Source organism: Podarcis raffonei, chromosome 6 (genome assembly GCF_027172205.1).
Source record: "Podarcis raffonei isolate rPodRaf1 chromosome 6, rPodRaf1.pri, whole genome shotgun sequence".
Classification (NCBI taxonomy): domain Eukaryota; kingdom Metazoa; phylum Chordata; class Lepidosauria; order Squamata; family Lacertidae; genus Podarcis; species Podarcis raffonei.
The window spans coordinates 60,302,413-60,329,074 of record NC_070607.1 but is presented as its reverse complement, the minus strand read 5'-3'; the positions used below and the strand labels follow the sequence as shown (position 1 = coordinate 60,329,074).

The 26,662-nt window shown below is 41.9% G+C and overlaps 1 protein-coding gene across 9 annotated transcripts in view; it reads right to left on the bottom strand.

Annotated features, from left to right (window-relative positions):
* Nucleotides 1-1,580: 1,580 nt before the first annotated feature.
* DYRK3 (dual specificity tyrosine phosphorylation regulated kinase 3) overlaps nucleotides 1,581-26,662 on the bottom strand; it is a 42,290-nt gene continuing 17,208 nt past the window's right edge. The window contains exons 1-4 of one of the 9 annotated variants that reach the window (XM_053393370.1): nucleotides 16,008-16,108; nucleotides 15,636-15,698; nucleotides 4,939-5,017; nucleotides 1,581-3,563 (exon numbers count right to left, since the gene is read on the bottom strand). In XM_053393370.1, the coding sequence (XP_053249345.1) occupies nucleotides 1,992-3,542 (1,551 nt within the window). In that variant the 5' untranslated portion in view covers nucleotides 3,543-3,563; nucleotides 4,939-5,017; nucleotides 15,636-15,698; nucleotides 16,008-16,108 and the 3' untranslated portion in view covers nucleotides 1,581-1,991. Of the gene's footprint in view, nucleotides 3,564-4,938; nucleotides 5,018-15,635; nucleotides 15,699-16,007; nucleotides 16,124-18,625; nucleotides 18,871-18,943; nucleotides 19,136-26,662 lie in introns of those variants that run through there. The other 8 variants (XM_053393365.1, XM_053393367.1, XM_053393363.1 and 5 more) reach the window with 8 other exon arrangements.

The following is a 26,662-nucleotide window of genomic DNA, read 5'->3' as shown; positions in this document are numbered from 1 at the left end:
CCGTTTCAAATAAGAATCCCATGTGGATATATGGATCATAGTACAGCCCAGTTGACTTATACATAGGGTTTTTAATTTGAATCAGGGCAGGTTGTGGATAGGTGCAGCATGGCTTTCAGGTACTGAATGCAAATTCTTAAAAATCTGAGCCCAAGTGGGGAATGAGTATTCTGAGTGTACAAATAACTCCAATAGTAATAATAATTCAAATGCAATTTGGAATATACATTACAGTTACAGATAAAGACAATCTTAATTTAAAATGTATTTGGAGAGTAGAAAAAATGCTGGTATTGTATCCTGCATGTAATATTTGTTACAGAAGGATGATGCAAATTGGTCTGTCGGTGACTGGCTCTTTTCCTATCAAGTATTAACAACCTCACAGAATGGGTCAACAAATGACAAAATGCAGAAACAGGACTGATTCCAACACTACTGGTGCACAAGTGAAACAGGTATCCCTTCCTCCTCCTCCCCAAACCAGTTCTGAAAGGTTCCCCAACTCCACAAAGATTTTCGGTGGGTGGCTCCAGGGTGGAGAAGGGTAAGCCTGCTCATGCAGTGCTGGATTCCACCCTGAACGAAAATACTCATTGACTTAACTGATTGATCAACATCTGACACAAGTTCACACTAACAACGCCTTTGGCTGGGAGACTTCTTTCAGTCAGAGTAATCTGTTAAGTTTGTAGTGCTTATAAAATGTGCCTCAGGTATATGTGAAACTGCTGTGAGACTTAACAAGTGTGTGACTGTCAAATAATATAAGTCTGGAGGTTTAAACTCAGAAGCAAACTTCTCTCTATCTTAACCATTAATACACATCTTCCACCTTTTATTTTCCAGTAATCAGACACTGCTACATCTCATTACATTTTACTGTACAAAACTTCTGAACCTTCAATCAGATTATGCAAATCACCCACCTCAACAATGAACTTTTAATTACTGGCATTTTAACCTTGCCCCAACCTCTTGGAAACCAATTCACTAAAATTAAGAGCAGCTTACTCTGAAAGAACAGAGTCTCATGACACCTGAAAGATTTTTATGACAAAAGTTTTCATGGACTAGAGTGCACTTCATCAGGTGCATTCTTCAGATGAGGAGGATTATAATCCACAAAACCATATGCCACAATAAATTAGGTGTAGTCTTTACGTTACCATGAGACTCTAGTTGTTTTTGCTGCAAGACACTAAAAGAACTACCCTTCGGGGAAATAATGACACTAAAAGGCAAGGAGACATTTCTACCTCCACAAACAAATGCTAAATTGTAAAGATTAGTTCAGTCAATTTTGCATGATGAATGGATGAGGGAAAGGAACCAAGCACATTATACCTAGAGTCCCAACACCAGTATCTTTGTAGCCTTAGGACAGCACCCACTCTTCTTAGGAGTGTTTTATTGCCACAGACTGCAAGCAAATTTAAGGAGGGCTCCTGGCAAAGACAAAAGACTTCCCAAACACCAAAATCTGGCACTCAGTACATTGAAATTACTACAACAACAACCAATAGATATTAAAATATTGTGCTTTTTGACCATCATTCTTTGATGTATTCACTTGTGGCTAATTAAATGCATAGTTTATTTATCTTTGAAGTGGTTTGCAGCAAACTGTCTGCTAAGTGAGACTGTCCGCATGAGCAGTGGTTTTTGAGTTTTATTACAACAGTGCTATAAAATCCATCTGTTACATAGTGCGTAACTTCACTGAACAAAACAAATGTGCTGACCTATCAAAAGTGATGTAACAAGCACCACATTCTAGCTGAAACAACTTGATAAAAGAATCATAGCCCTTAAAATGCTTATGTTTTGATTTTTGGGGGGGGGTGTTTATACAAGATTTAGTGTTCAATAAAAATCCATTTCTTTTCTCTCTCTTTTTCCAAGACCTCTGCGCATTCTGTCATCTTTTTATATTTCAAGGATATAATTAAAAACACAGCATATGTACTCTGGGAATATGTAATTCTCTATTAGCTGACCAATTTGGGTAGCACAGTACATAGAGGTATATTGGCATTTGAGTCAGACATTAGATTAGCTCGTAGTTTGTTGGCTACCCCAACAACTGGGGGTAATCTGGAACCTATCCCTGGGAAAGAGCTCGTATAATGAGCAATCCGTTTGCCTGAAGTTTTATCCATGCAGGGTGGCTTAGGTACTCGTTTACAAATCCAAGGATGTTTCAAAGCTTGGGTAGGAGTCATCCGTGCAGAAGGATCCCAATTAAGACATTCTTTCAGGAATTCTATAAACACGGGGTCATCACAGCCTTTTAATGCTGTGACCCAATCCTTGTTGCCTGGAGCACCACGCATTTTCCCCCTACGTGATCTGCTGCCATTAAGAGTCATTTTCCCATCTGCCTGTGTCGTTACAGTGCAGTAACGAGGATGGCCTTTTGAATTGATGAAGTTTTTGGCTCGCTTGGATTGGTCTAGCAGCTTCTGTGGGGGCATTCCAAGGAGCTCCATCATACAAGCTAGCTGATCGCCTTCATCCTCCCCAGGAAAGAGAGGGTAACCAGTCAACAGTTCCACAAGAATACAGCCAAAACTCCACATATCTATGGGCATCCCATAACGGCTTCCCAAAATGACTTCTGGGGCTCTGTAGAATCGAGACTGTATGTAAGTGTAGACTCTTTGGTGCTCAAAACAGCTGGATCCAAAATCAATCACTTTGATTCCACTCCGCCCTTGTTGTTTTAGAAGAATATTTTCAGGTTTCAAGTCACAATGTATGATTTTGTTTTTATAAAGAGCCTCCAAACATTGCAGTATAGAGTGGGCAAACTTTCGTACCAGCTGCACACTGAAGCCTTGAAATTTGTTTCTTTTGATCAGCTCATAGAGATTCATACTCAGGAGTTCAAAGGTCATACATATGTGATTCCTAAAGGTAAAACTCTCCAGCATGTGAATAACATTCATGCCACCAGTCTTATCCTGTTTTTTGAGATGCTCCAAGATCCGTATTTCTTCTGCTGCTTGCCGGTGAAACCTCTTTTCGTTACGTACCATCTTTAAGGCCAAATGCTGGTGGTGTTTGTGGTCATAAACTTTAGCTACTTGGCCAAAACTGCCTTTTCCAATTATTTTTAGTACTTCATATCGGTAGGCAAGATGGTCGTGAGGCACGTGAATGTAGCTGCCTTGTTCATCATCATATCCACCATTGTTTGGGCCTCCAATGACTCCTTGCCTTTTCTTTGCATTTGCACCCACAAAATAAATTTCAGGAAAGTTCAATATTTCTTGCTGCTCATAGGCTGACAACTGCTGTTTGTATTGCTTCAGTGCTTGTTCTGGGGACTGACTTCCGGTTTTGTGTGCTTTTGTCAAGCTGCCACTATTTTTGTTGGTACTTATGCTATCAATGCTTTTATCTTTTGCTGGAGTTGGAAAAGACCTCTCAGAGGCATTTATTCCTGAAGACTGGAGAGTACTGCTCCTTCTGTTGCCAGAGTCTTCAAATAACTGCTCCACTTTGACTTGGCTCCCTGTCAGAGGATGGTCCTTCATTGTGATTGGGTTAGTAGTTACCTATTAGGATGAAACAAAGCAAATCTTTAGTTTCAGTTCTCATTTTAACAACGGGGAAGCAAAGAAGCTACAAGACAAGCTTTTCAGATGGCGCATTTACAAATACACGTATTCTGATCTAGTTCAGAAGCAACCAATCGCACAAGCATGCACAAGAGCAGCTATGCAACACCTACTGTTCAACCCAACATGTGGGCAGGTGCTGAAAGTTTAGCATTAAACCAGGGGTCACCAATGTGTTGCTCATGGGCACACATGAGCACACAAGTCCACAGAGCTTTTCCTGGTGTCTGCAGGCACCCACCCCACCCCCACTTAAATTGGTCTTGAAGCAGCATTCCATTGTAGTCAACATAATAGGTTGCAGTGAGTGCTCGGGTTCTGCTATGCATGTACTGCCCATGACAGTTTTCCCAGTTTTTAATGTGCTCATAGGCCCAGGTTGGCAACCCCTGGCATAAGCCAAGCCATAGCTGAAGTATGCATATTTGCCTTCTTAGAACCACAGGAAGCCAACTACAAGGATGAAAAAATACAAAACACCACAAATAGGCACACAGAGGGGATGCAAAGCAGAAGCAGGTTATGATAGAAGCCTTTTCACAGGGCAAATGGAATGGCGGCCAGGGCAATGGGTGAATTCTAATTTTGTTACCAAGGGCTCCATGCTACTCTCATATGTCTCTCCACAGTTCTCATCTACTTTATTTGAAGCTGTATAGCAAGGCAGAACTGAACACATTTTGCATCTGTCCTAGAAAGGAACTTTTGCTATCCTGTGCCAATAAGGGACTAAATATTTTCCGCAGTGAAAAGAGCAAACTGAAATTGGTAAGAAAACATAATAAAGGAGTTTCTCATTTCTGCAAGATTTCAGTGTAATATACGAAGGTAGACCTAAAATTCTATCCAAGGAGAAAGGCAACAAACGCACTTAAAGTTCATACCTCTTTTAGTTCTACACTGCAAGGAAGTTACAAGCTGCTGTGTTATATTGTACAACAATTGTGGAAAGTGCAGAAACATCTGCTTTCCATTCTAGTCTTTAATCTCAAAATAAAGATAGCCAATCCTTGAAACTGAAAATAGAACTTCCATTTCAGTAAAAATATACACATGTCTGAAGATAACTGGTGAGTGATGCTATCCATTTCCTGTATAGCAAGTTACTGTCTATCATCCCAACATAGCAGCAAAATAACAACTCATGGAAAATAACTTGCATATCTTTCCGCTGAAATGCCAATACACAGTTTATCCCATTGGCTCAGAAGAAGAAAAGTTTTAAGAGATAAAGCTCTCTGGTTCTTCCTGATTACTACTTAACTGCTATATCTGCCTGGAAAATGTAGACAGTACATTTTGAGACACACACCTTTCCAGGAACTCATAGAAAATATGATCCACAGAATTAGCATTTTAGTAACACATTCTTCGCTGGGCTTATGGCTGAACTGCAGAGAAAGAATGACAGACGGTGTAAAATTCTGAATAAGAAGGCTACTTGCAGCAAATAATTCAAAATGACACTAATTCTCTGTAACTCAGTAAGAAATCCAGGTTTTAGGGGAAACTCCATTTTCAGAAATGTCTGCTTTCCAATCCAACGCTTGCCTGAGGAATTCCAGACAGATTCTTCTCTTCATTTTACGGTAAAGTTAAGGAGCCAAAATGAGAAAAGCAAAGTGGAATTGAACCTTAGTGAGCTGCAATTTTGTACAACATACAGTGTTTATCTGCAACCTAAAAGGTCACACCTTGAAATTAAAAGGTTAATAAGTATAGCATTTAAAAACTGATACTTGCTATGGATTAACACACAATAACAAAGAGGCACATGTCTGAAAAGACATTCTGCTATCACTTAAAGGTGAAGAGATTTGGCAACTGACAAGCACAAAAAGGTGAAAGTTTAAAATATTGTAAAATTAATGAATGTTAAAATGATGTTGGATTGAAAATAAGTGGCATTAGCAACAAAGTTAATAAGAATATGCAAAAATGAATTGATAATGGATGAAAATATAGAGTTATAATATGTTAAGATACAGAGTTAAGATAAATGAAAGAGGGTAAGGATTTGCTGATTTGATTATTCAAATGGGAATACAAAAAGGGGAAGTGTGAGGAGGCCAAGGAAATAAGTTAATGAGTTTAAAGTTACAAAGAACTGATTTGTTTTTAATTCTTTTTTAGTTATTTGTCTTTTGTATTTTTATTCTTATTTTTTCTTTTTTATGCATTTTTCTATGTTCTCTTTTTTGTATCTTTTTCTCTTGATATGACCTTTTTTATTTTGTAAACCTATGTCTTTGTAAAACCTCAATAAATATCTTTTTTAAAAAAAAGGTGAAAGTTTAAAGCTGCATGGTGCCACAGACTGAACTATTTCAGACTTTTCCCTCTGACTAATAAATGAGGAAGATTTTTGGACCCATCTGACCCAAGGATGGTGGGTAATGTGCCTAAAAACTATAGTACTTGGAAGCTGGCAATGAATGAGTTCAGCTTTTGTGTTCTGTAAACCCAAGTTTCCAGCTTTCATGGTCCAAAATATAAAACTTGCCAAGTGTCAGAGAAGCATTGTTTTAATGGCTCAAAAAACCAAACAGGATTTGTAGAGAGGAATTTAATATAGAGTGATAACCACTTTTCCAGAAACAGAAACATATTTACGTGGCACAGACATGCCACCTCTCCCTACAAACCCAACCTCAGGACCTAACTTCCTTTGCGTGATCAAAATCCCATATTTTGCAAACATCAGAGAACCATGATCAAGTTAGTTTTCCACAACTATTTTCCCAAAGCATGTAAATGGACATATATGTTTGAGGTGAATTCCCTGCTACATCCTTCTTCATATCTGCTATATATGTTGCCTAGGAAAGCCTCCTCCCTTCCAAAAGAAAGCAAACTCCCAGCCACTGACCACCTGATTCCATGACATAGCTCTTTCCCCATTCTCTGCTCTGAAAGAAATGCATGTTATGATTAAGCCTCATACCTCCTAGGGCAGTATTTTGTTTCACAACACATTCTCTGTTTTGACAGTGATCCTACAAGGAAATAAACTGAGGTCATGCTGATAAGAAGAAAGTTAGAAAACTATTTGGGTTTGGTTTGATTGGTTTTTAAGAACCGAGGACTAATGATTAGTCTTTTGTACGAACACAGAGACAACACACACACACAGGCTTGCAACAAACTCCCACAGGAAGAAATTAGCTTGAGAAAGCTCTATCTCTCATTTCTCTGCACTGCTCTGAGTATGGACCTGGGCCTCCCGACATCAAGCAACCATTTAACGCACTAGAATTCAAACAGCTATGCCACTCTTTGCTTAATTCCCATTACTCAGTCATTTCCTGCTGGTGGGGAAAATGAAAAAGGAAATAACAAAGAATTTCAACTTCTATGAAGTATTAATATCCTTTTAACATTCACCCATTTCGTAGCACAGTGTCCAACAGGTAACCTTTCTCCTCTCTCCTGAACAAGCTACAGTAAAAAGCACGTCTGCTTTCTGTTGTTTTCAGAACTGTCAAAAAGGCATCCAAACACAACAGTGGAGCTCAAGGGCCTCTTAAAACACACATTTTAAGACTGTAATTAGCAGCCAGATTAGCCCTCTGCTTAACTGCTAGATCTCATCTACTGGACCACAATTATAACACAAAGTAACCAGTAACAATCCAGAAGACCTAGAAAAATACTTTCAATATATTACAAAATGTAGAACAGGAAAGTCTGTTGCAGGTTTCAGAAAAAGTCCAATGTTCTATTATGAAAAGTCTGCAAACAGACACACACATTACATGCACTGTGTACTCTGAATTAGGCTAGGCATTTTCCAAAACAAAATCTAATTTGACAAACTTATCAAATATGAGACTAGACTGAAGAAAAGGGGTGCAGGGACTAAATGGACCCCATCATACACTGTCAATGAAACAAAATATCAAAATTTAACTATGATATCTTTTCAACAATGCTTTGTATAAGATTACTTGGGAAAGTACAGTGGCACCTCTACTTATGTTCACCTTCAGGATATATGCGTGGCAAACCCGGAAGTATTTTTCTGGGTTTCGCCCTGCGCACATGTGCAGAAGCAGCACTTCTGGATATGAACACCTCGGGATCCGACCAGAGCTCCGGAACAGATCCCATGCGCAACCGGAGGTATCACTGTACACAGACATTGTTAGTCTACGTCGGGGTGGCGAACCTCCATTCTGTTGGCCCAATTAGGCGTGCCAAGCCATTTTGGGTAAGCCATGTCCACCTATCCTGTGACTGTACACCACTGTGTACGGTATTCCAAGTGCAGTTGCACCACAGATTTGTATAACAGCATTATGATACTCGCAGTTTTATTTTCAATTCATTTTCTAAGCATTCCTAACACGTCGCCTTTTTCACAGCTGCTGCAAACTGGGTTTGACATCTTCATTTAGTTCTCCACTACGCCAAGGTCTTGTTTCTGCTCAGTCACTTCTAGTTCTGACCCCATGAGCATGTATATGGTGTACATCACTTTACACTTTTTAAAACATTTAATTGCATTTGCCATTTTATTGCCCATTTACCGTATTTTTCGCTCTATAGGACGCACTTTTTCCCCTCCAAAAATGAAGGGGAAATGTGTGTGCGTCCTATGGAGCGAATGCAGGCTCCTTGGCTTCACCGCAACGCGCCTGTCCTGGAAGCCGTAGGAGGAACAGAAGGGTCTTATTCTGTTCCTTCTCAAGCTTCGCTGAAGGGCGCTGCCCCTTCTCCCTCTCTGCGCAGCGCCTCTCCTGTGAAGGGGAGGCGCTGCGCAGAGAGAGAGAAGGCGCAGCGCCCCTTGAGCAACGCGCCTGTCCAGCGAAGCCGGAGGAGGAACAGAAGGGTCTCCTTCTGTTCCTTCTCCAGCTTCGCTGAAGGGCGCTGCCCCTTCTCCCTCTCTGCGCAGCACCTCTCCTGTGAAGGAGGGGCGCTGCGCAGAGAGAGAGAAGGCGCAGTGCCCCTTCAGCGACGCGTCTGTCCTGGCTTCTGCTTTAGCCCTGCGCAGCCTCTTTGGGCAGGGGGAGCCTTCATCCCGCTGCCCTGAAGAGGCTTGGCGCGGTTACCCCAGAAGCCAGAACAGCCACACGGTATCCCAGAAGCCAGATCCCTCTTGCTGTTCTGACTTCTGGGGTTCAGAATAATTTTTTCTTGTTTTCCGCCTCCCAAAACTAGGTGCGCCCTATGGTCCGGTGCGCCCTATGGTGCGAAAAATACGGTACATAGTAAACAGTTCCTTATTGTTTTAACCACCTGGAATAATTTGGTATCATATGCTTACTTGGCTCCATCACTGCTCAATCCTAATTCTAAATCATTTATGAACCAATTAAAAAGCACAATACTGATCCTGGGGGTACTCTACTTGCTACATCTTGCCATTGGAGAACTGTCCGTTTATTCCTGCCCTCTGCTCTCTGTTTCTTAACCAGTTACTGATCCACAAGAGGGCCTCTTATCTTATTCCATGACTGCTAAGCTCAGTCAGGAGTCTTTGGTGAGGCACTTCCAGAACTACATACAACTGTATCCCATAGTATTAATTTATTTAAGATTAATTCTCGATAAAAGAGAAGAGTTTGAATTCTTAGGGCAAAATACTCTTTCCCCCAGACTCTACAGTAGCTGTACTTAAAGTTCATTGACATTTCCCCTTAAATTCGAGCTCAAAATTCTGCAAAATTAATGCTATTCTAGTCATGTAAATATTTTGTGAGCATTTCCATGCAGTAAACTTCCTTCACACCGATACATTTAAATAAAATAAATTTTTCAGCTTGCAAGATGTATCAGTTATGCTATATTTTTAGTGGCCTTAAGCTATGGCACATTGAAACAAGGTCATATGGTCTCAGAAACTTATATTGCTGTTGTATCCATGTAACTTAAATGGGATCAATTCTTAAACCAAAAGTTGGAGGCATGCAACAGCAGCATAAAAACTGTGTGTTCACAGGCACAGATATATGGTAAGCCTGCTTGAGCACTCCTTCTAGAGGGAAAAGATGGGTAAATCATCCTATAACAAAATCACCCTTCTGACTCCCCAATACAAAATGGAAGAGAGCATGGGCAGAACAGCAGAAACAGTGCCATGGTTCACAGCATAGTTGCTGAATACAAAAGAAGTGGGCCCTACTAGGGGATGGCAGAAACATGGTCAGACTCACCTTTTGCATGTCTTACCTGCAACAGGCATGTCAGATACAAAAGTGAGGAAGTAGGTAGAACTAGAACGTACACGGTACACTCTACCAAGCAGATGATAACCTAGCCACAGGAGGAGACAGGAGGATGCATTGCATCAGCCCTATTCGGCTTGCTTAGAGACCAACCATGATTTGTTTTAAAACAGGATCCTTGGTTTGTACAAAATGCTAAGCCAAGATTCTTTACTAGCAAAAACAAACTTGGTGTCAGGAGGAGGGAGAGTGCATGAGCTCAATGCTTTACTTGGGCTTGGAGAGGTTTGTGCATGTAGCACTAGAATATAGTTTAGTGTTCCATGTGACTGTGGTCACTGTGTCCTTCCTGAGCTACTAGTTGTGTATACCAGGGCAAAGAAGGTACATGAGGAAAAGGGTCCTATCACAGTGAGCATGCTTACATGATAAAGGTTCAATTCTCATTTCTATATAGGGCTTGGAATGGCTCACATATGACCCTGAAGAGTCACTTAGACAATACTGAACTAGATGGTCTGAGTATGATGCAGCTTTCTATGAGCCCTAACCCAGCAGAATAGCACACATTTCACAGGCAGGAGCTTCTAGGGTAAAACCAAGATGCAATCTTCCTCTGGAAAACAGTGCAGTGTCAGAGGAGTGTTGCATGAGTCAATTGCCTGGCTTTCAGATGACGTAGGTTGCCTTTTGTATCACTGGTCCCATCTAGTCAAACATCCCTCATGCTTGTTTGCCCAGGTCTGCTCATTATCTCCTCCACCTCCAAACTGCCTGCCTCACTGATCACGGTGGCAGTGACCAGGCTGCCTGTGAGTGCAGAGGAGACTGCCAGTGTGGTGCAGTGGTTAAGAGTGGTGGATTTGTAATCTGGTGAACCGGGTTCGCTTCCCTGCTCCTCCACACGCAGCTGCTGGGTGACCTTGGGCTAGTCACACTGAAGTCTCTCAGCCCCACTCACCTCACAGAGTGTTTGTTGTGGGGGAGGAAGGGAAAGGAGATTTTTAGCCGCTTTGAGACTCCTTAGGGTAGTGATAAAGTGGGATATCAAATCCAAACTCCTCCTCTTCTTCTTTTACCCTCACTGGAGGTAAAATGGCAAGCGGGTGGAAATGTTGCATCTCTTCAGACCTGATAGCAAAGAATTCCCCAAAGACCCTTTCATTTAAAGTCCCTTCCTGAGGCTAGCAGAACATACTCTGGGGTGTGGAAATGATCCCAACCTGCTCACCTCCAGTAACAAACAAATTGACAGCTATAACAAAAGGCAAACATTTTACTAAACAGCATCCAAGACGCATGGATGTGGTTGGCAGACTTTTATGAAAGTTGTAGAAGACAACAGGATAGCAGGTGGTTTACTCTGCAGTGCCATCCGTCACCAGAGTGTGCAACTGTCCATAATGCAACTTATGCACTGGAAAAAGTGAAAGTTGGCAACCCCACAGAGAAACAGCCAGAATCATACAGGTTACTGAGGCCGGTAATGCTGAAGGCCTCACTTGGTCTGCAATGGTGCTGGGAGTAAGGAAGAAGCTACAGCTTCTGTTCAAGGTCAGACTATGGAGCGCCAAGGCAGGGGGGGGGGCACACAGACAATAGAGAACAATGGTCAGCAGCTACAGTACATAGTTCCTGGACCGCAATGCTCACCTGGTGTTTTTGATCAAGTGTGTGTGAGAGAGTGCTGTCTCCCTTCACCCAACCCCCAATGGGGAGTGGATTGCGATCACCAAGACAATACTTACCTATCTCTTGTAGGAAGTTGCAGTGTTTTGTTCTACTCCATGCCCTCAACTGCAAAAGGGATCGTGAGTGTTTGGCAAGCAATGGTTAGAGTGCAGTTCCTGCCATTCATCAACAGAGAGCTTACCTTCATGTGGGGGTTCATGGCCACTGGCCTCCCCCTCCCTTACTGAATGTACTTACCTCTCCTGTGTGGGTGGCAATGCTACTAGCTGTGGAGGGAGGAAGAATGGTTAGCCAATACACAGTAAACAACACTGAAGTGGGGTAGCTGGGAGTGAGGGGGGCACTATGAGGCACGGTACCCTTCCCATGCTTAATTGTGTGGTGTGTGTGCATCCCTAGGTATAGTGGCAGAATCAACATGCATCTTGCTGTTTGTGTGTGGAGACTAGAGACAGAGTACCTATAGGGGCTGCAAGAAGGTGTTAGCAACCTGCTCTTCCTAGAGGTGTCCTGATGAGCCTGTTCGTGTAAAGTGCCCTTTCTCCATAGCTCCCATTACTAAAGTTCTCCGTTGCATGCTCCAAGTATTCCTAACAAAGCCCCATGCTGTCATCGGAGCTATAGCGCCTGTCAGGATTTATATACTGCTGTAGGTGTGATGTAATTGAGTGCAGCGTTATCTGCATCCTATGTCTGTGGAGCTGTGGCCAGAGCAGGAGAGTTATAGTGTGTTTCAACTCTCCACTGAGTTGAATGGGCTCACCATTTTTATGTCAGTGTAACTGACATAGGCACCAGGAGCAGAGTCTGAGAGAGTTTATGATTCAGACGGCTCCTTTCCAACATATCCTACACCACCTTTATTGGTCCCTGCACCAGCAGGATGTCACACCACAACAGAAGTAAAGCTGGTTAATTTGTGATATTATGCCAACATAACCCTGATGTTAGTACAATGTTGCCAGTACAGATAATTCATGCCAAATTATATGGTGCTCCAGCTGGTGTAAGTGTGCTTAGACTGAGGGATGTCAGAAGCCACTTTCCTATAGTTTGGATTGGCTTAACTGGAAAGCAAAGAACTCCCTTTCTCCCCACTGGAACCATCCATCAACACATTTCACACCTGGTTAGAATTCCAAATCCTGTTGTTCAGGTTTGGTAACCTGACTTCCCTGAGACAGCTGGGATGCAAAGAACCCTCTCTCCAGTAGAATGGCCAGCTGGATAATGATCAGATGACTTTTGGCAGACTGACCCACATTACAATTTTAACTACAAGTTCCATTTCCAATCAGATGACTTCAGAGTAACCTGTCACTCTGCTTCCAACACTTCCTCTTGCAAGCGCTGGACTACATAGTTTACTTAGCCCATAGACTAGCTGTTAGCAGCCAAGAGAAATGAGTGACAACACATGTGGTGTGTTGTTCAGATCAGCTTTCTGAATACTCCCAATATAGGTTAGCCTTGGAAGATTGCTTGTTCTCTTAATATTGCGCTATTTACTTCTGAGCAACCATGCTCAGGACTGTCTGTAAGTACAATAGGATTAACTCCTTAGAGCACTAAGATTGCAGTATTAGAAGACAAGGGCATTTCCAGTTTATTGTAGACTCAGTGCTGCTTGTGCACATAGGTTTCTCAAGAGTGTCCATACAAATTTGTCAGCATCAAAACACCAGTCCATAGTACTACAATTAATCTGGATTTCCCTCACTGTGAAAAATCCAGTAAGCAAAAATTGCCCTATTATACATTAGTGGTCATCACTGGTATGGAAGCTAGTTGCATTTTTGCGTGTGGATTGGGGGCAATCTGTCATGTATATGATGTTTCAGTGGGTGGCCCCTTCTGTTTGAACCTCACCTAATCACAACCTAGCCAGTTTTTGTTTCAGGCAGACCCCTAATGCCAAACAAAAACATTTATTTCCACTGACTGCCACATGCTGAAGGCATGCACAGTTCAGGAATTATTCTCTGTAGACCTCCACCCAGTAACTTTGGTGGATTACTTCTGAGATTATAATTGCAATGCATATATCAGACTTTTTAATTATTTTTAAAAAGTAACATGGCAGTTGTGCACAAGACCTCTAACACTCTTTGCACAAAAACTATACCAAGTCAGGAAAATGGCACTTTTATGCAAGAGCTGAGTACTAATTTTATTTTTAATGGAAACAGATATTGTCCCCCACAAAATAATACAAGTCTTCATTTTGCTCATTGTGAAACATGAGAACTAAAGCAAGTAACGTTTGGTCGTACACTGTTGTGCACTTCCTGGAAGATTTGTTTTTATTGCATGTGCGCATGGTGCAGAAAAGAACCTTGCACACATGCTCAGAATGAAGAAGTATTTGAAGGGTTGAGGGGAAAGGCAAACAAAAAACCCCCCATAAAAACCCATGGTATGAACCTTTAGTTAACTGACTACATTCAGGAATGTTTACATTAGGTAAAGTTTAAAGCAGATGCTGGTTGCATACATTGGACGTTTTTTATTTCCTTCCTAAACCTGATTGATAATACGAATAACATTAAAGCTATTTAAATATTCCTCACTTTCACTTGGGTCAATAAGGCAAATGCCTTTATAGATTTCAATATAATTTTAGTTATACTTTTTAAAGAAGCAACTACATATGGCAGCTCACAAAGATTTCAGAAACAGGATATTAAAATTACAGAATTATCAATGGACATTTCCCAAGAAGCAAGTCCCACTAATTTCAAATGGGCTTAATCCCACATAAGTGTACAGAGGACTGTACTTCAAAAAGCAAGAAATCCATGACTGAAAGGATTTATAAGAAAACATAGCATAAATAATCTGAACAGGCACATGGGTATTTGATTATTTTTTTAAAAGGGCTCAAAATCAATGATGGCCTAGAAAAACAGTATTCTCTTTTATATACATTCATAAATTATTTGAATATGTGTGTATGCACACACATACACGCACTGCCAAGACAGGGGGAGGGCAAGAAGTATTGTTAGGTGTCACAAGCTGACAAACACCCGTTTCTAACAGTCATGATCTGACCCAATGCATTTGCTTTCACATCTCTATGTCACATTCAAATCCATTACTCCCCTCTGGCTTTTAGCCACAAGTTTCCAATAAGCAATCATGGCATGACAGAATGCTAAAACTGTACATGCCAGTTTCTTCTCTCAGTGATCAGACTATGCAGGGAATCTTTGGTTTCACTCAGAATAGAATTCCCCTGTTGCTGGAAAGTATTTACACATCATCTTACAGTTAAGATCATTGCCACAGCTGGATATAATTGATGCAACCCAAATGAGCCACTTCAGTCAGCTTCCAAAGAAATACAACTCTGATTAAAACATCTATCATGTCTATAAAAATAGAATTCAAGCGACAGGGAATAGTGGTGTTCTAAAAAGAAATAGGGTTCCTTATTTACTGGGAGCATATGAAGAAATAAAAACAACACCCATAATACATAAACACAAAAGTACTATTTCAGCCCTATAAATGCCTTGTTGCATTTAAAAGTTACAGTATATTCAGATACACACAGGTGCAGTCCTAGTACTCCTGTGCCAAGTGTCAAGTATAAATGCAACAGACACAGCTCCCCAGATAACACAGCAGACTGCTGCACCTATAGTGTGATCTCTCTCACTTCTGACCAACAAAGAGAGCACAAACACAATTATCAGTTCTACTATCTATGGCTTGCTTCTTCACCAATCAGATTTTACTTCTGTCTTATCCTAGAGAAAGTTGATTTATTTAACAGTTAGAAGAATAAAGTCACAGAAGAGCTGCTCTTGCAACTCTTATTCTCATGTAAGCTGGAAGAGAATGAATAATAATATTTTGAGACCTCTGAGTATAGGACAGTATAGAAATTCAATAAATTAATAAATAAATAGTTTATTTCTAACTTTATATATTGATGTTTCCCCTGAGGAACACAAATGGATGTCTAGAACAAGCTTGAAAATTTAGAAGACAGCTTTTAAATGTATTTTTCATCAGTGCAGAAAGGACCAGAGAACCTCTAAAGTGCTAGGTGTGCTGTCTGCACAGAGACAGGCAGGTTTTTGGCACTTCTTAATTCAGCTCTCTTGTCAAGAGATGTTAAAGCTGCTCTCTGTTCCCTTACCTGGGCATGCCTGTTGTTGTCACCAGGCCCTCTCCCACATCATGAGCACCTCCTGGGGCTATGCTACAATAGGGGAGGGGGAAAGAGAAGCAGTAAGGCAGGCAGAGCAGCAGTGGGGTGACTACCCCCAGAAAACTGAGTCGCAAGGCTGTACTTGTTAAGACAGGAATGAGTTACTGACTAATAAAACACACATACATTAGTATCATGAGTTGCATCCAGTTATTAAGTAACATTCTAGATCATGCTAAACAGCATATCCTATGGCCTGGAATAAAATCAGTAAGAACAAAACGACCTTCCTCATGGATACAGCTGTATTAATGTTTTGCAACACTGGAGACAGAATCCAAGATTCCTGAAATTACTTACATTAGGTCTCCCCAGTGACGGAAGTCCAGAAGGGGTGCATTCTTCATTTGTAGGATCTGTATATCTAATCTGATCTATTCTCATGTAGGAATCGTACAAGCCATCTCCAAACCTGGCTGGAAATAACAAGATGGTCAGTAAAAACTAACACTAATTCATATAAACATTATTTTTAATTTATTTTTCAGTAAGCCACTTAAGTTTGCACAGGATGAAAAAACGAAACAAAAAAGCAGCAACTGTAACACAGCTAAAAACCGGTTTCTTAAGGCTAGATCAGATATTGGAAACCTGTGGCCCTCAACGTGTTTTAGGACTCCATAGCTCATTGTCCCCAGCCAGCATAGCCAAGTCAGAGATGATGGGAATTGTTGTCCAGCAACATCTGAAGGGCCACAGGTTGCACATCACTAGGCTAAATGTTCACTTAGCTTTAGGATTTGTTTATGGATCAAACTCTCAAACCAGGTCCATTTATCACAAGCATCAAGAAAATCTTAAAATCTTTTAGCTAGCAATGTGTTTTAAAGAAAATTATCTGAGAGGAGTACACAATTCTGTAACATCTTTATTTAAAGGTTGCAAAATAAGCCAATAAATAGATAAAATTCCTTCTAAAGTAAATGAAAGTGCAAATGTGTTGCACAGCACTTATGAATCAATGTATGCTTAATGTGACAGAGAATAATAGTTCCAGAAATACAAATTACTACACAAATCAATACGTGTATTGGGTCACAAATACAGTTGTCTACAAATATTATATTGCTATGTAACTGTAAAAACACCACCTTCAACATTACTTACACTAAGGCTGAAATCGGTAGAGCTTGCTTCCAAGCAAACATGCAAAAGAATGAATTACCTTAATTTTCTACATTTTTGTTTTAAACTGATCTCCAATTAGAAGTTATATTCCAACCAGTTATCCTTGGCCTATGCAAATGGTTATATTTTCACGTGAATGCTGCATTTATTGTCACCCCCCCCCCCATAAATGCCACAGACCAGAGTTTGATATTGACATATATGCATAGCTATAAAACAGTACAGTGGTACCTCGGGTTAAGTACTTAATTTGTTCCGGAGGTCCGTTCTTAACCTGAAACTGTTCTTAACCTGAAGCACCACTTTAGCTAATGGGGTCTCCCGCTGCTACCACACCACGGGAGTACGATTTCTGTTCTCATCCTGAAACAAAGTTCTTAACCCGAGGTAATATTTCTTGGTTAGCAGAGTCTGTAACCTGAAGCGTATGTAACCCGAGGTACCACTGTATTCTATTCCTGAAGATGCTGTTTTAACAAATGTGTTCTATAGACACAGTGAAACAAAAAATCAGTGGTGTGAAGGAAAAGAAATAGGTTCCTCACCCTGCCTTACTTGATCACTAAAAAAATTGCCTTTCTTTTAAAACTTGGATTGCAAACCTAACAAACAAAATAGTTACATGGGGAGTACTGCTGATCTGAACAAATGAATGCTCCTTGTCCTAATTGAAAACAGTTAAAAAGAAGTCAACTAAGTTGCCAACGGAAAAATGTCAAAATAAAAATTCTTCCTTATGCAGAATTTGGCAGCGACTTGAAGGAATCTGGCCTGCCTGCGTCTAAGTCTCTTAAAGTCATAAAGAGTATTTTGGATATGCGTTTACACACAAAGTGCTCTGAAACATGAGACCATTTCAGATCCATACTGATCAACCTTCCCCTGGCGTTAAACTCGCCCAGACCTAACAAAGCAATTGTTACAGAACCTTAGAAAGAAAGAAATCGACATCGTTTCCTATGGTGAAGCACAATCCTCCCAACTCAGGCCAGCTTGTCCGTTAAAATCAGACGCCGGCTGCTTTGTCCCGACTGGCATTTTAAACCTCTCGTGCAATGGGGAGTTTTCCCCTGGTCTCCTGGGGAACCCGTCCCGACACGCTTCCCGAGGCTCCATCCGCATTTTTCTCTTTCGACTCCATCCTCCACCACCACCCCAGCGAAAACACGTAGGGCCGAATCCACTGATAGTCCTACTCAAGAGCAGACCCACTGAAAACAAGGAACGTGGCTAACCAGGCCCATTATTTCCGACAGGTCTACCCTTGAGTAAAACTTAGTTGGATGCAACCCACAAGCTCCGATTGCAATCGTGTGCATGTTTACTTGGCGGCCAATCCCGCAACGAGGCTTAACCCACAACAGGAACGGGCTTTTAGCATTTTTGCCGACGGTGCTTTCTCCATCGCGACCCCTGCAAAAACAAAAAAAATACCCGGCCGGCCCTTAGCTTCAAAACAAGCTTGCCGCAACCTCATGTCTGCCTCTTTCTCTCCCACCATCCCTCTCTCTGGTGCTAGATTCCCCCCCGCCATCCCCCTCCACAATATGCCCCCCGCTGCATTATACTGCGGATCCAATCCCCTAAAACGGATGAGTTATCCTTTAAACTCCTCGCAATCGATCTAACGGAAGGGCGCAGGGTGGAAAAAGGAGCAACAAAGAAGTGGATTTCACACACTCGCACGCACACACAGGGCAGGACGCGGGATCGCTTGGAAGACTCTTTTTCCTTCGTAAAACAACGCAACAGCCCCCCCTCCCAATGTAGGCGGATCGGGGGGCCCCCACCTCAAAATCCCCATTGCACAAAACGGGGGTGGACGAGGCAGGCGCAACGTGGCCTCTCTCCGAGGAAGCGGGGCCAGCGCGGCATGTGCGTTCGGCTGCATATGCAATAATACAGATCGATACTTCGCCTCTCTTCTTGTCCTGTTCCGCGAGAAGCCCCGCGGGACCCCCCTCTCCGAGTCTTCGAAGGGCCCAAAGGCCCTCTCGCCTCGAGGAGTGGAGGGATCCATTCCAAGTCGGGGGGGGTAGGAATAAGATCCGAGGTAGAGACCCAGGGAGCCCCATCTAACCTCCCCGCCCGGGAGGGGCCGTTATTACCTGCAGTGAGTGGACCCTCCGGCTTCCTGCTCAGCAGCATCATGGCGGTAGCGGGGTGGAAGCCCGCGGGCCCTGCGCCCCATCACCCTAGCCAGGCCCACACTCCGGCTCGCGCTGCCTGCCTGCCTGCCTGGTTCGCTCGCTCGCCTCTTTCTCCTCTGAGGCTGTAGCACGGCGGGCGGGGCCGCGGCAGTGCTCAGGGCGCGGTTGCTAAGGGAACGTCTGCTTGGCCCTCTATGCGCTTGCGCGGTGAGAGGAGGAGGCGAGCGGGGACAAGAGAAAGGAAACGGGAGGGCGCCGAGGGGGGAAAGGGGATGGGGGTCGTTTGCTGGCAGGCGGCTTGGTAAATAAAATCATTTGAGCAACCCAATGTGTGCGTGTGTGTTTTAGGGCCACGCCTTAGGAACCTTGCCGGGACCTCAAAAAGCGCCTCTTGTCTGTAGCGAAGCCACGTCGAATGCGAATAACAACAACACAGAGCCTTGTGGCACCTTGAAGACTAACACGTTCATTATGGCATGAGCTTTCATGGACTTTCACTGTGGCTGGCGCTTATTGCAGCATGGGCTGCCCTAACAGTTATTATGCCGCAAGCTCTTGGTCTGACACAAGTGTTCTTCTAAACAAAGCTGCCAGATCTTTTAAGGTGTCAGCAGCACCACAAGACGCTTGCAACGCATGGGTATACGTCTTCACCCATAAGTCTTCCAAGAAACCGTGGTTTTATTATTTTAAGGAGGAAAACCACAGCTCAGTGGTATAAAGCAACTGCTTTGCACGTAGATGGTCTCAAGGGCAACACTCAGCATCTCCAGGTCAGGCTGGGAGAGACCCCTGCCTAACATCCTGGGAAGCCACTTGCCAATCACGGTAAACAATACTGAGCTAGATGGACAAGTGATCTGGCTTGATAAAAGGCAGCTCCCCTGCTCCTGTTTTATCTTTCTGCCTAATAAGCAGTTCTGTGTAACTCCCAAGCTTGAATACTTTCAGCAACAGGCCAAGTGTATGTCCACCGTGACACTAGAAGATCCAAAACACATTCAATCTGACAAACCAGTTAAAACTAGGCTACATTTCTTTCCAGTGTAATTGTATGCCTGCCCACTCTGAACATTTGAGTTTGGTGGGTCTAAACCAGAGAGCCTAGGGCTTGCCAATCGGAAGGTTGGCGGTTAAAATCCCAGCGACGGGATGCGCTCCCGTTGCTCGGTCCCAGCTCCTGGCCACCTAGCAGTTCGAAAACACATCAAAAAGTGCAAGTAAATAAATAGGTACCGCTCCGGCGGGAAGGTAAACGGCATTTCCGTGCGCTGCTCTGGTTCGTCAGAAGCGGCTTAGTCATGCTTGCCACATGACCTGGAAACTGTCTGCGGACAAACACCGGCTCCCTTGGCCTATAGAGCGAGATGAGTGCCCCAACCCTAGAGTCGTCCACGATTAGACCTGTCAGGGGCACCTTTACCAAAGTGTGCATAGGATTTCAGCATTAAGCTGTGTTTTAAACAAGCTTTGGTTAGGAACTTACTTGTAACAGAGGATTGTTTTGTTGAGTGGAATATACAATGCCTGACAAACTGGGCTCCTGATTGTCTACGGCAAGGGTGGGGAAGCTCAGACCCAGTGGCCAAAATGTGTTTCTTGGATCTCTCCCCAGGCCCTCCCTGTGTTCTTGAACTCTGATAATGCCTGTTGCTTGACTGGATGGAGCCTGTACAAATGCAAAATGTACATGTATTGCTTCATCAGTGAGGCAAGGTGGGGTGACTGCCTCAGACAGCAGGACCCACAGGCAGCAGATCCTGATGTAGATCCTTATCCCCCCACCTTGGGGTTCTGATTTAAATCTTCACTCACCCCTTCCTTGGCAGGGAGGGGAACACTATCTTGTGGTTCACCTCAGATGCCCAGGTGTCTTGAACTGGCTTTGGTTCCACCCACTTTTGCTGACATATGGCCCCTGGCAGGTTGGTGGAAAGGGAATGCAGCACAACATGGGACATACATTATGTCAAACAAAAAGTGTCAGGTGCCCCACCCTGTTCCCCAAAAGTCCTGTCTTTTGATAAAAATTTGACATTGCTTGATATGGATTTCATATAAATTTGATATAGCTTCATATACTTTTTAATATAAGTGATGTCCTACAGGATGCCAACGGTGGGTCATAAACTCCCTCAATGCAACCTGCTGTCCCAAGATGTACTGCACAATGCTGTCACCAGTACTGAAGATTGAACTGCCCATCTAGACAGGGGCACCATCTTGTTCTTCACCTCAGGCATCAATATGTCTTGGGTCAGCCCTGGAGGAACACCCACACATATTTTGTACCTCACTCCAGTTGGTAGGCATCAGGATTCTAATATTTGTTTTGTTTTTATTTAACAACATTTGTACACCACTATATTGTAGAAGCTACTAACATGAGTTTGACCAAACTGTGGGAGGCAGTGTAGAAACCTCAAACCAGCTTACATAAAATATATAATATACATTGAAATTATCAATAAAATTAAGAAGTTAAAAGCAAGCAGACCTACAAAAAATAAAAATAAAGCAAGCAGTTAAAAATATATGGATAGCTCAGTTGCTTAGAGTGTGGTGCTAATAATACCAAGGTTGCAGGTTTGATCCTTAGGGTTTCTTCCAACTCTACATATTAAAATACATTCCAACTTTACATTACAGGTTGTGCCTAAACAAAAAAGTATTTAGCAGGCACTGAAAACAGTACAGCAGAACAAAATAGATTGCAACACCTGAAGTCTGTCCACCTGTTTATAGGTTTACACATTACAAGTTGTCTTTAAGTTACGCCTATGCCAATCAAAATAAAACAGAATGTGTTGAATGCAATCTGTGTGCAACCAAGAAAAGGTTTTGGGGGTTTCTGTGTAGAGCTTCTGTGCTTGGTTATAATGAGAGCTTGGGATGCAGAAAAAATTATTTGCTGACACCCTGTTACCATATATAAAATTTGATTTTGTACTAAGAATGAAAAATATTGACATAATTTCAACCAAACTGCGGATAAACAAACTTTGTGTTCAATATGCCTTCCTTTCTCATGATACCTAAAGTGAGTTTTTATCCATCCTTCAGTTCTTAGAATCTTTCTTTCTTTTTGGCTGAAAACTCCAATTGATCTCATGGTTGAAAATTATTCCTTTTGTTGACTAATCTTGTATCTTTAGACAACAACACTCTCATTAGCACTAATAGGTGTGTATCAGAGTTTAATTTGGAATGTTACCCTCCTTATATGAAAGGGTTTATGAATAAGGCTTTATATGAATATCCCATGATCAAATATTTGGGTTTTCTTTTCAAGGATATCGAATAATTTTGCAAAAGCAATGCTGAGAGCCATCTGGTGCTGTTAACAGGGATCACAGCCTTCCTCATGTCTCTGGGGCATATGTGCTGTACCATGCCATTTTCCTTAAGGGAAGCAAAGGTCACAATAAATATTTGCTGCCTCCCAACCCCAATCACATTTTAGTTGTTTAGCAGGTTTGCCATTTATTGTATTCTAATTGCTTTCTATGCTTTGTAGTCTCACAGGGAATGGTCCATTAAAAAAAATATTGTGTAGATTCATGTCAAAACCACATTTTCCCTCCACGTGAATTATTCCAGTCCAACTGTGCTCTATCTTGGACTATGGAGGCAAGTCAGTCAGGTTGTCCCTTGAGATGCACGGCTGAGGTTTGCATTTCGGTTACCTCTCAAATAATTAAGAATGCATATCTGACACAAGTTGTGAAATAGCTTTTTCCTACAATAGTAGAAAAACAAAGAACCAAAAAGCCTAATATTGGTATTGCCTCAGTATGGATTTTGGACCTCATAAAGCCTATATTGCCTATTTGTTGGCATGACAGATTCTCATATCGTCAGTGTAAAGAATAGCAGAATAACTATGTCATGTAGACTACAGTGAAGTATATTTGGAATTCTCCATGAAGCTCATTGGGTGACTTTGGGCCATAAAATGAAATGAGGAAGGGGATTGTGTATACTACTTTGAACACATGGGAGTGCTTAGTTTGTTTTTGATTGTTAGTTTGTTAACATTAATATCGTTTTGTGGATTATGTTTGCTGTAAAGCTTTGTGAATTTTATCACTTATCTTGCGGCTGTGCTGTTTAGCCTGTTTTTTTAAAAGTTGTTTTGTTAATGGTGCTTTATAGTAGGTTGTTGTTTTACTGAAGATTTGTTAATTATTTTATAAGATTTATGTTGTAATTGTGATGTTCTACTATGTTCTTATTTATTGTACGTAAACCGCTTTGTGACTCATGTGAGTAAAAAGTGACATAGAAATAAAAAATGAAAATGAAATGAAGATGGGATATAAACAAGCAAATAAGTTGTATAATTAATCCAGCCTTCCTCAACCTTATGCCCTCCAGTTGTTGAACTGCAAACTTACTGCCGATCAAGCTGGATGGCCTGTGTTCAGGAATGGTGGGGGCTGTAGTCCCAACAATATGTTGAAGGCAGCAGGTTGGAAAAGCTGAATTTCTCCTCTGCTCAAGATTATTTTGAAGAAGGCTGTCCAACTTTGTTCCTTACACAGGAGTTATTGGTGAGATGTGATTTTCAATTCACGTTACATTACACTGAGGCGAACATACAACAAGCACATTGTAGGCGTATTTGCTTCCATTTTTGCTTCCTTTCTTTATGTAGAAAGATTCAGTTATGCAAATATTTTATACAAATTCAGTCTATGGATATATATATATATATATATATATATATATATATATATATATATAATATTAATCAATAATAAACACCATGCTGTGATAGCCATAGTATTTCACCATACATTCCATTTCAAGGTAGAAATAGAATAAAACCAGAACATTTACTTATCTTGTTTTTACATGTACCAGATATTAATGAATAATCTTCAGAGTATGAGAGTTATTCTCTAGTTTCCATGAAATAGCTTCTTCCTAGAATATTGTACACATTTTTGCTTGATGTGCCTGGGCTTTGAATCATTTTTTTAAAGCAAATCAGCAGCAGCCAGACAAATGTTGAAATAGCTTTAAATTAAGAGTTAAATGTTAATTGCTCTAATCTTGCAACCGGGTACAGCTAGATAGTAGTTTCAGAGATTCAGGGGCTTTCATCCTTATGGATATGCAGAAGGCTATTGGCCCACACAATCCTATGTCTATTTACTCAGAAATAAGTCCCTCTGAATTTGATAAGACTTACTCTTTAATGAGTGTGTTTAGGATTGTAGTTTGCATAGATCATGACAGGTAGGAACCTTAAACATTTGCAGTGCAATTCTATTCATTTTAACTTTGAAGTTCCACTAAGGTCAATGGGGCTTATCCCCAAAAGGTATGCACAGGAGCACAGTCTTACCTGACTATTGTATCTGCTATACCTTCTGATGCAAGCATAAATGCACACTATTTTATTGGAAAGTGTCATGAGAAGGACAGTAGTTAAAGAAAGACAATAGCCCATCAAGTTTCTCCTACCTTCACAATCCGCCTACCTCTTTAATGTAAAAGTTCAGCTTTTGGCAAAGAAAAATTGTGCATGTCTTAAAACAAATAGTAGCTAAAAGGAGCCCATGGGCTGGGTTTTGTGGTCCCACAAGACCTCCCACCAAGTCATTAAAAAAAAACAACACATGGATCCCCTGCTGTGATGCCAAAAGGTGTTTTGCTGCTTTGCATGGTTTTTTAAGAATGAATGCTCCCATAAGTCCCTTGCTGTGAGACTGTGATGCCAAAAGGTTTTTGTTACACCCCCAACCTCCAAAATTAAAAGAATGTCTATGGCCACCTTACACTTTGGCCACACCGACTTTGACATGCGACTCCTGGACCACAGATCAATGTGGCACTAGCTCCAAATGAAAGTAAGACCATTTATAGCTACTTATGTGGGTCATATTGGAAATCTTCCTTATGGTATCGTTATAATGACAGGAGGATGACCCTCATCAGATATATGGTTTCAGAATGAGTTTAGGCTGCCCACAAGTCTGACCTTGCTCTTCTTTGAGTAAGCTTGCTCATTCCAGTAAAGCCTCAGGGGAAATCCTAGGGAGGTGAAGACTTCTAGGTCAGGGGTGAGCTAAAGGTAGATGTGGATCTACTGGTAGATCTTTGGGTGATGTGCAGCAGATCAGCAAGTAACAGAAACAACAACAACAACAACATGTATCCACCCTACTATTAAGTACAATGAAGAAAACTTGGAGTGACCAGAAATAGAATTTTGTGAGGATTGTAAGCTCATTTCACTTCCGACACAAAACCCCTGTTCTCATCAGATGCACGTTTTTTAATTCTAAATTTATGTCCTTTGCACCTGGTTCTAGTTGGTTGATCTCAGGGTTCTAGTAAAACTCAAAACAGATCCCACAAGCCTGAAGTCTGCACTGCTCTGCTCTAGCGATCCTTTGTACATATTCCCCACTTTCGCATATACTTCCTGCTTTGTTAGCTCATTAGACTTTTGATACCCCTAATAATGTAGGATATCAGCCCCACTGCCATGGACAGTTGGACTCTCCTTGCCACATTGTATTTTACATCTCCAGGATGATGCAACCCTGTAGCTAAGGAAACAGAATCTTGCCCATGACAGGCTCTGGGTTTACGCCATTCACTATGTTTGCTAATGCTTTCATGGCCATCTTCAGTACACACAACTCACTCAGATTGTAGTCCCTGTACCCTCCTTAGAAAAGCAGCAGTCTGAATAATTAAATAATAGGCCACTTGCAGCCTCTTAGAACATCTTGTTTTCTCGACTGTCTGCTACCTTAGGAATGCTGCCAAAACCCTATGATTGTCCTGGAGTCTTCAGGATTTAAATACTAATCTCCAGATTACTGATATGCTGAAAGCAGTCCATGACAAATGTCAAGTGATTGTAACATGGATACTAAATAGCCCCATGATTAGAAAGCCCAGTTGCATCTATTTAATAGGGATACACTTCATTCAGCAAAACCAGTACAGTATACATATACTGTAGTCAAAGTCTGCGGTTTGTACTTTCATTTGAGGAGTGATGGGGGTCTGTTCAACCTCGCACTTCTCTGTGCTAAGACAAAACTGTGGCGGCCTGGTGGGTCTTTATCTGAGAGATGTTGTTTGCAGATGACACAGCCTTGAAGTTCACTCTGAGAAAGATCTACAGAGACTCATCAACCATTTTGCCCAAGCCTGCAGGGAGCTGAGCCTTACCATCAGCCTGACAAAGACCAACACCCCGAGTCAGGACATCACCAGCACTCCATGCCTCAGCTGGGTTCCACCATAACCAGCAACCTCTCCATCGACACTTAAACTGGACAAGCGTACTGGCAAGGCTCGCCTCTCCAAAGGGTATGGGAGAATGTGATGCTAACAATACTAAGATGAAGGACTACCAGGCTTGTGTGCTGAACATGCTGCTTTATAAAAGCCCTGGGCAACATACAGTCGACAGGCGTGACATCTCAATGCCACATGCGCTGCATCAGAAAGATTTTGGGCATCACATGGCAGGACAGAGTCTTAAACAAAGATGTGCTCTCCCAAGCCCACATTCCTAGCATGTTTGCACTCCTGTCTCTACAACATTTACCCTGGCTTGGTCATGTCCAAATAATGGAAGATGGCAGGATCCCCAAGGACATCCTCTATGGGAAGCTGGCTTTAGGCACCAGGCCTGTTGGCAGATCA